General features: G+C 44.3%; 2 protein-coding genes across 2 annotated transcripts in view; one reads left to right on the top strand and one right to left on the bottom strand.

Annotated features, from left to right (window-relative positions):
- The first annotated feature begins 5,108 nt into the window (after positions 1-5,108).
- On the top strand, positions 5,109-5,660 carry LOC103774416 (G-protein coupled receptor 39-like). Its single transcript, XM_008941824.1, has one exon. It carries the CDS (start codon positions 5,109-5,111, stop codon positions 5,658-5,660), a length of 552 nt encoding a protein of 183 aa, XP_008940072.1.
- Positions 5,661-6,013: 353 nt separating this feature from the next.
- Positions 6,014-9,514, bottom strand: part of LYPD1 (LY6/PLAUR domain containing 1) — a gene marked incomplete at its 5' end in the record, with an annotated part of 14,843 nt that continues 11,342 nt past the window's right edge. The window contains one exon of the mRNA XM_008941814.1: positions 6,014-6,249. Within this exon, the coding sequence (XP_008940062.1) occupies positions 6,014-6,249 (236 nt within the window). The remainder of the gene's footprint in view (positions 6,250-9,514) is intronic.

The following is a 9,514-nucleotide window of genomic DNA, read 5'->3' as shown; positions in this document are numbered from 1 at the left end:
AACCACACGTCCTGAAAGCAACATTCTTCATTAGTACTGGAGTCTTTGCTTTTTTCCTTCTCTCAAGGAAAATTAGTAGTGACTCCCAAATCAGTAGCAACTGATATTATGACCATCAAGAATCTGATTAGTGAGGAAACAGAGAAACTGATTATTTACTTGTGATTTTGAAGCTGTTTGTAGCATGCTCAAATAAGGACCAAGTGCTTTCCTTGTGATTAGTATTGCTTTATAATGGTGAACTTAAAAATGAGGGAGGGTCTCAGTATTTCCTCTTTTGGGAGCCAGTACCTCCAATGTGTGGCTGGGGGACTGTGACTGAGGCATAGAGCATTAGTGTCACGTTCCACCTTTGGGTATAGTCGGGCCAAGCATGTGAATGTGAAATGAGCACGAAAAAAAACCATCCCAACCCTCCCTCTGAACCAACTGCATCGCTGCCTGCACTTGACTCCTAACTCACTAACCATATGCTTCTGTTCCACTGACAATTGCCATTTAAATGTCAGTTTACAAGCAGATGTTGAGAACTCGCCTTTGTGCCATTAATTAAACCACAGAAAAGCAAAGTTTGAGGTTTATGGCTGCTGCCGATGAGCACCGCAGCAGCAGGAGGAGGAGGAGGAGGAGGGTCCAGCAGACCTTGACGCCCCAGGGCGGTCAGGGTTAAGAGGCACAGGCAAAGGAGCTTGTACTTGAGAACACACAGCAGCCTGGGAAAATGGGCTATGGCAGCCACATACAGCAGGTTGCTGGCATTTCCTAGGAACATTTTAATTTTGTAGCTAATCCCAGGTTTTGTGGGATGGCAGTGACCAGGATAGAGGGGAAATGCTGGGCTGTGAAAGGAGACAGACTTAAAAGTGCTCAGGTGCAGAAAAAAAGAAAAATCTATTCAAAGAAAAGAACAAGCAAAATCTGGAAGGGTGGAGAAGGAAGCCCTCTCCAGTCTACCAGACACTGGCATGTATTTAAAATCCTTCCCAATAAAGTTCATAATGAATTTAATTCAGTCCCCTATGGCCCAGAGGAATGTTCTGAGCAATAAAGTATTGCTGAGGGACAGATGACTGCCAAACTCCTTGTCTGTGCCAGCAATGCATATTTATATTACTGCCACTTAAACACTAGCTTTATTTTACTACATAAATGATCCTTTGTCACATACTAAGAATTAATACTTCAAGATCCACTTTTGTGAAGTTAGAAAAACAATTCCCAAATTTAAATCATTGTAAAATTTATATGCCTTAGTTTTAAAGATGTTTGGGGGAGGTTTTTTTTTCACAATAAAATAGTAGTTAAGTATGGTAGTGCCTGTTTTGGGTAAACTATTTTATGGCTGGTTTATACCTTTACTTTTTAAAATGGTTCTAGTAAAGAATCTTTTAGTGTCTCCTTTTTTTTTTTCTTCCTACCTTGAAATATCTACATCAATGTTAAACTAATTGTAAGCTCAAACACTTCCTTAAAGGTTGAGATGTACTCACTTACCCATAGTCCGCTAGACACCACAAGGGCTCCTGGCTTCTCTTAGCATGGGCTGATGCACTTCTGATGATTAAACCAAGGGATTCAAACGTGTGTTGGAAATTTCAAGCACCAGTGATGGAGGTCGTTGGGCCTCAGCATCACTTTGTTTACAAACATCATTATTCCACGGAAGCTAAATCTCTGCTCTCAGCTAGTGTGGCGTTTCAGCGCAGTAGTCAGGAACATGGGAAAAAATAAATGGAGCTACTATTTTTTTTCAGTTTAATACGAAGGAATGGATGGGAAAGTTGGATGAAAGTGAAAGAGTTTTAATTCCTAGCAGGCAGCGGGCTCAAGGGGAAAGTGCATCAGTCCTGCTGTAAGGTACAGTTCAGTTCAGGTTCAAGCCGATACGATGCTGTTTAAGCACCGCCCGCACATGGCAGTACAACACAAACTCCCACAGCCTATGTACAGTTCCAATTGCTGGCAGCAGTAATCCAGTCAAAATATTTAATGTGCTACAGTCTGAACATAAAGCTTCTCTTCTGATGCACTTCAGTTTACATCATACCTCCATGTGAAGTGTGAACAGTTGGAAAAAATATTGTGAATTTGTCAGCATGTTTATTTATATGGTGCATCTCCTTTGAATCAACAAGCATTTTTTAAGTGTAAAAATTAACAACTACCCATCTCTGGGAAACAGCGAATTTTTATGGCCATCTCCTCCCACCCCATGAAATTCTAACCTCACCACACTGTCTGGGCACAAGCAGCTCATCTTCCACTTGCTGTACACACAAGGAAATACATTCCCCAGGACAAGTGTCTGAAGAGTCTAAGGGGGAAACTTAAACATTTGGCAGTTTGAACTAAAAAGAAAGGTCAATGGCAAAGAATTCAGATACAAAAAAACCCCCAGACATCTCGGGGCACTGCACCTGAGCTTTAAAACTGAATGCACACATTGTTGCTGACAGTTTTACACAGCAGCATTGATCTTTTAGGAAACTATTAATCAGCATGATGAAGTATCCTGTTTCTAAGTAAGAACAACAAAAAAATACACTGTAGAGCTTATTTTCTTTTCCCTTAAGAGAGATCATCTGGTAAAAAGCGAGCAGCGTTCTGCAGACCTGCCTTTGTGGGCTTTGTGTTTAAGGTGTCCAGGAGAAAAAGCCAGAAGCGGCAGCAGCAGCGTCCTTTCGCTGCCCTTTTATTAAGGCCTGTCACAAGTCATTGCTCAGGGCTCCTCACTTGCTGCCGCTTGGTGCCAGGTCTGGTATCCCTGTACTTGTTAAGCTGACAGCAGAGAAAAAAAGCACTGAAGGGCACAAAATTTGCAGGGCTAATAGAAAATTCGGATTGGCTTTTGCCAGAGACACAACACATAGGGAGAAGTGAGGAGGGGCGGCAGGGGAAGAGTAGGGCAGCCAGGCCAGGGGCTGTGGGAGTAGTGTGAAAACTGGAATGAGCATAAAGAGCGCTGCCTTCGGAGAGTTACGGTGGGTGAAGAACCGGAAATGGCAAAGGTAAAGGCATTTGGTGCTCGCCTACTAAGAACAGCCTTGCAGGACTCTTCATCTACTGCTTAAGACACGTTACTTTCCCATCCTACCCAAATTACTGTGACATTAAGTGATTAGAGAAACAAATGATCAAAAAGCCAATTTTTATTTGGTAGCTCATTCAATGAGATCATGAAGTTGTTAAAGTAATTATAGCCTTCATTAACAAAATTAATAAAATAAAAAAAGACATTTCATACCTTTTCTTTGCTTGGAGGTGGGTTGTGAAGAGAATTTGGACATAACCTATTCAAGCCCTGACAGTTTCAAAGTTAGGAAAAATCTTTTCTCTTTTCTAGCCCCCTCACCCCACATTACATTCACATCTTCTCACTAGTGAAGTGTCATTTTCCTGGTTTGAGAAATCCGTGTGCTGTGTCAGCCCTGCACTCCTGCGGTGACCTGCTCGCTGTGGGCAGCCTCACCCAGTCCAGGCAGGCAGGCAATAAAATGCCTCTTGTGCTTCTGTGGCGAGAGGAGGTGACCAGTCTGGCACAGACCTACTGGCAGCGGGCCCTGTGCCCCACCCGGATACCCGCTGCCGGCTCGTGCCTCTGCTACCCTAAGGGCTCGTGTGAGGCATGCCTCCTGCAAAGAGAAAAGCAAAGTGGCAACCGTGAACTGGTGGCTCTGTTGTGCCCCAGAAGTCACCCGCGGGGCAGTGAAGGGGCACTGGGAGAACTCTTTTGCGTCCCTGGGGTTCCATGCAAGATGTCAGGATTTCCAGCGCTTAATGTGGAGCAGGAGCAGCGGATGCCACCGAGGATCCCCGCGCCCTTCCTCTGCCCCGCCTGCTGCCCAGGACCAGCGCTGACCCCGGGCCACTGCGTGTCCCCTTGGGGCTGCCACCCCGAGGCCGGCACCAGCGCTGCAGCCCCGGCGAGCACTGGCCCACAGAACTGTCAGACACCCAGCGCTTAACTCACCCCTTTTTAATGCTATTAGTGATGCACCAACATGTATTTATATTTACATATAAATACAAAATGGTCAGATACCACATTTTTAAGCATAATTTACAATCTGTAACTGCTTACCCTTTCATGACTAGGCTTGGGTTTTTCTCATTTACATTCATAATTTAATTCCACTGGAATTTGATTTTTAAGAAAGCCCAACGTATCTTAATTAGCATAAAAAGATCCATACATATTTTACTTAAAAATATCTTCTGTAAGAGGAAATTTACCAAAAATAACATGAAATATATTATTATGCATACATTTTCTTTTTTGTAAAGTACAAACAAGAATCTGATCTCTTCTGGGTATTGCCTGATCTAATATGGCTATAGGTTCTATTTAGTTTGTTTGTTTTCCAAAGTAAAGGGAGAGACATAAGAAATCACAGAATCACAGCATGGTAGAGGTTGGAAGGACCTCTGGAGATAGCTAGTCCGACCCCCGTGACAAAGCAGGGTCACCCACAGCAGGCTGACCAGGATCGCATCCAGGTGGGTTTGGATCTCTCCAGAGGAGACTCCACAACCTCTGGGCAGCCTGCTCCAGGGCTCTGTCACCCCCCCAGGAAAGAAGTTTCTCCTCATGTTCAGATGGAACCTCCTGGGTGTATGCCCATTGCCCCTCATCCTCTTGCTGGGCACCACTGAGAAGAGTCTGGCCCCCACCTCCTCGGCAGCACCCTTCAAACAGTGATGAGCACTGATACAATCCCCTCTCAGTCTTCTCTCCTACAGGCCCAGGTCTCTCAGCCTTTCCCTGTAAGAGATGCTCCCATCCCCTCATCGGCTTTGTAGCCTTGACTGGACATAAGAACACAAAACCAAAATAAAAATGGACTTTCCAAGGATACAGATATCAGTGAAAGAACACTTTGAAAACTAATAAATGACAACAGGTACAAAGAAACAGTATCCAAGCACCATGCAGTCTTTTGTCAGAGCATGTGCTGCGATGACCTTCTAACAGTTACTTAAAACAACAAACAGAAAAAATGGTACTGGCAGAAAAAGCTGTCAAGCAAAACATTGAAAAATTGGTACTACTTCCTAACACATAAGTGTAAAAGTGGTACTAAGTATTTTATGTGTTTTCCCCCCCAAGTATGCACACCTTTTTCTTCCTCTTTCTGTTTGCAGGACTGATTGTTGCAACTCTGGCAATATGCTGGATGCCAAACCAGGTTAGACGGATCATGGCTGCTGCCAAGCCAAAGCAGGACTGGACTGTTCCCTACTTCAGAGCGTACATCACTCTTCTTCCCATCGCTGACATCTTCTTCTACCTCAGCTCGGTGGTGAACCCCCTCCTGTACAACATCTCCTCCCGGCAGTTCCGCAGCGTGTTCCTGCAGGTCCTGCGCTGCCGCCTGACCCTACAGCATGCCAACAAGGAGAGGTTCCTCAGAGCCGACCTGAGCTCCAGAGCACAGAGCAGCCGGTCTCTACGCCCGCTGCTCTTCTTTTCGTCGAGGCGCAGTTCTTCTAGAAGGGGCAATAACAAAGTTTTCTTGAGCACTTTTCAGAGTGAGTGCAAGCCTGACCACAGTTCACAGAAATCAGGTCTGGAACCACCGGAGCCCAGCTTGGAAGTAGTGCCACTAGAGACCAGCTCGGAGCCCAGTCCTGGCGCTCCAAATGGCCTCTGTGAACACTGAGCGTGACATCGTAAGGCAGAGGTAACGATTAGCAATGACCTTAAAAACATGGAAATGGAAACGACTCAGGAACTGACTACATCTCAGAAGGAATAACAGATGGATTTGTTTCCAGTTATGCAAAAAGAGCAGGAGTTCTGTATCCTGCTGCTGGGCTTTTCAAGTGCACTGGAAATTCACTCTGCTAACTGAATTCATTAGCTGCCAAAAATATCAGACCCTCTCTCCCCACCACCACTGAACTTCCCTTGCTGTTGACAGGGATTTGGAAACAAACAGAAAATAATTGCAGTGTCTTTGAAGACAGGAGGAGACGGAACAAACTGTGCCAGGGCAAAGAACTTGCTTGAAGTTTAGCAACACAAAAGCAGCAGAGGCAACTGGAGGAGCAGAAGCGTGGTCACCACATGCGGCCTCAGCACCGTGCCAGAACTGCCCCTCTTCTTGGGGCGGGGCCCATTGCAGAGCGGGCTGTTGCAGCAGCTGATGCAGACAGAGTTCACCTTCCCTGGAGAGCAGAAGGACTGGTAGCCGGCAGAGGCGATGAGACAGGCTGCCGAGGAGGCACAGGACTTGCGGTACATGATCCCTGTGACACAGAGCAGAGGTTACTCAGCTTGGGGGGAAGGCGGTTTCGCTTCACAACGCAACTGCTGCCTGCAGGACCAGCCCGCGCCTCCGCAGCGCCGCTGGCCACGGCGCAGCCACACGGGTTGGGGAATCTGTTCGATTCCAGTTGGAACCAAAAATATTACAAACCTCATTTACATAACGTATGTCCAATGGTGCATTTTATAACCAGAATTCTCCATCTTTTGCAAGAAGCTGTTTGAACAGCTATAAGTGAAATGCAGTTAGTTTGAAAACTACTTTTGTTTCTGTTGCTGAACACGTCTCAGTTGTTTTAGGTATCTAAGTAATTACAGTTTTCTATGCTGTTAATTTGTCTTTTGAGCATTTGTTTTTCCTTCTTCCTTTGCCACACAGAAACAAGTAACCAATGCTAAAAGAAAAATTACTATCAGCAAAACTTTCACTCCAACCCCATTCCTTTATTTTTTTTAAAGAAAAACTAGAAGTACTTCTCCAGGTAATCTCAAATCTTGCCGTCTTTGAAGCTTAATACCCTCAACAACAAAAATTTCCATTTGCACAGAAATAGCTTTTCCGAGTTGAAAGTCTTCCCTTTCAAAATGTAATTTAAATTAATCTAATTTTAATGCATAATCTAATTAAATTTATAATTTCTCAAATTGTTTTTACCTGAAAAAAAAAATTATGCACATAGCTGTTACTTTAAAATAGTTTATAAAGGCCTTACACAGTCACATTTCCCCCTGTCACAGTGGAAAATGGTTGTAGCAGTTCCACTTCTCATTACTCTGAAACTTCCTTGCAAGTGATATTGTGTGTTGGAAAAAATATACACATAACAGCTAAATAGATAATGGAGGTTTGTTTGTGTTGTCTGGTGGTTACAAAAAGGACAATAAAATCACTACTCCTTTTGAATACGTGAGTCTCAAAAGTTGTGGGTTTGTTTTTTTTTTTTTTTTCTGCTGGAGGGCAAGGGAGCAGGATTTGCTTGGAGAACGGTGCCTCTGCATCCTGCAGCAGTCCCAGAATGTTTTAGGACACACGGCAATTGAGACTGTTTTTGGAAGGAATGAAGCAGGAATAGGAGCCGTAGGTACTGCACTCGGAGAGCCTGCAGGTGCTTGTTGGGTCCCCAGGGCTTTGGAAGGGAGCACAGTGGGCAGACAGCCCGAGCACTGCCGAGCGCTGCGTGGAGCTGCGAGCCACCACTCCTTTGGGTGGCGCTCAGAAAGAAGGATCTCCTGTCTCCTGAGAATTTTAATTAAAGAAATTCTTTTGTACTGTCACAACACTGCTGCCATCCCAACGGTGCAGGGGTTTCCCTGTTTTGTGTTCTCTCTCTGCAAATCTAAACTCTAAAACCTGTTCTAAGGCTATCTATCTAGTTAAACTTATGAAGAGAAGCCCTCAAGTCAGTGTTAAATCTTTCTCTGTCTCCAGTGAGCTTCAATCCATCAACACAGCAGGTAGAGCCTTTTCTCAAGAAGGAAGAGGAGCTACAGGCTGTTCTGGCTGTAACAGCAAAGGCACACAGATCAAGAGGAACAATCTTTATTACTATAGTTTGCAAAATGAAGGCAGCTCTGTCTCTGTTGACAAACTACTGCTGTCAAGGAGCCCCAACTGCGCTGCCACTCATCGGCTTACAACACTGAAACCTCAGCTGATGCTTCCCACAAAGACCTGGTGCTTTGTCCATCTTCCTCCTGCAGCCTTCCAAGAGCTGAGGCGGACGTGACCCTTCCCATGGCTATGATTAACTTTTTCCTCCCCCTTCCCTTTTGAGAGAGAAATCCAGTACTCAGTGGAACTAGGCACAGCAATTGTTCTCCCATCTCTAATCCCACATCTCCTCATCACATATTCCTTCCCTGAAGCTACAGCTACCCACCAAACTCATCTGTTCCTCAGTCTTCTATGTGAACAGCAGTGAATCTCAACTCTCCCCTCAAAGACCAAGCCTCTAAAAAGCATTTGACATTGACACATTTCCTATTCCCGTTGTTTTATAGCTCATTCTCTTCCTCCCATTTCCTTTTCACAGGATTTCTGCAAAGCCCTGTTCGCAGTTTGAACTAGTGAGTGATTTACTGGTTTAGGTCCTTGAAATATCATTTCTTTTCGCTGTTCCCATAGGCTAGGAGACTACGATTGTTCAGTCCTGTGCCCTCTGAGGCATGTTTTTCACCAGGCAAGTCTAGGAGATCTCTCCCGAAAAACAAAACAAAACAAAACAAAAACAACTTAACCAAAGTCCTGCAACTTATCTCCATGTACTTACAACAGCTCTGTTCTCCAGGATAAACTCCAGAGTAATCCTGGGTCCCTTTTGAAGTCAAAACACAGTATTCCTGCACAGACCAAAATTTTACAGTTCAAGGTTTCACGCACAAATGGATCATCTTCACGCCAAAACAGAGAGAGTGAACTAGCAGTAAAAACCCATTGTAACACTTCTGTGGCTTTTCTGTACATATGCCTTACAATAGGAAATTCCACTCCCAAATGATCGTTTATTTCCATTTCCGATTCCACTAATCTGAATTGTAATAAGATTCTTTACATAATTAAAGAAGTCAGCACTTGCTGCTCTCAGGCTTTCAGCAGCTACTTGGCTAAAGACATGCCCTTCTCATCCAAGGTATTTTTAAATACTCGTAGATACTTTTGAGCTTGAAAATCAGCTGCTATCACACATTAACTGTGCTCTGCACAAAGCATCAGGTAGGAACGAAACTTGGTCAGCACAGAAAGGCTGGGCTTCTGCTCCAGTTCTGCAGCATCCTTATAGTGACATACAATGAAAATGGGCATGGAAAATTGGTGGAAGAAAGAGTATGACAGCACTGCAGGAGTGACATTTGGAAAACACTTCAGCCATAACTTCCCTTGTTTACTTTTTTTTTTTTTTAACATGAATGTGAAAAAGCAATGACACTTTAAATAGCATTAATCAAGAAAGGCAGGAAAAATACTCTCAAAGCTTCTTCCTATCATACTGTGCTTTCAGTTTAATTGTGGTAGGAAAAATTAGTACAACTGACTTTCATTTGATGCCAGGGATGCTGCTCTCCTTGCTCCAGCAGACAGGTCAGTGTAGTCCAGTTACTGCGGTTCACCTGCTGAGGTCAGGTGGGACACTAGCATCCTTTCTGGATAATCTCTAGAGATTTTTCCTCACACTCTTCTCGTGCAGTGGTTTATTGTGCTGTTGAGCCAGTTCTGAAACTATTTCTGAGATCTTCCTGAATCATTTG

The sequence above is a fragment of the Merops nubicus genome, unplaced genomic scaffold, assembly GCF_000691845.1.
Source record: "Merops nubicus isolate BGI_N331 unplaced genomic scaffold, ASM69184v1 scaffold16310, whole genome shotgun sequence".
NCBI lineage: Eukaryota > Metazoa > Chordata > Aves > Coraciiformes > Meropidae > Merops > Merops nubicus.
Note: the sequence above shows the minus strand (reverse complement) of the source record. Positions and strands in the feature narration are given on the sequence as shown.

What these genes read in the sequence shown, in the direction of transcription:
- LOC103774416 (XM_008941824.1), top strand. Translation starts at nt 5,109, where the DNA reads ATGCACACCTTTTTCTTCCTCTTTCTGTTTGCAGGACTGATTGTTGCA.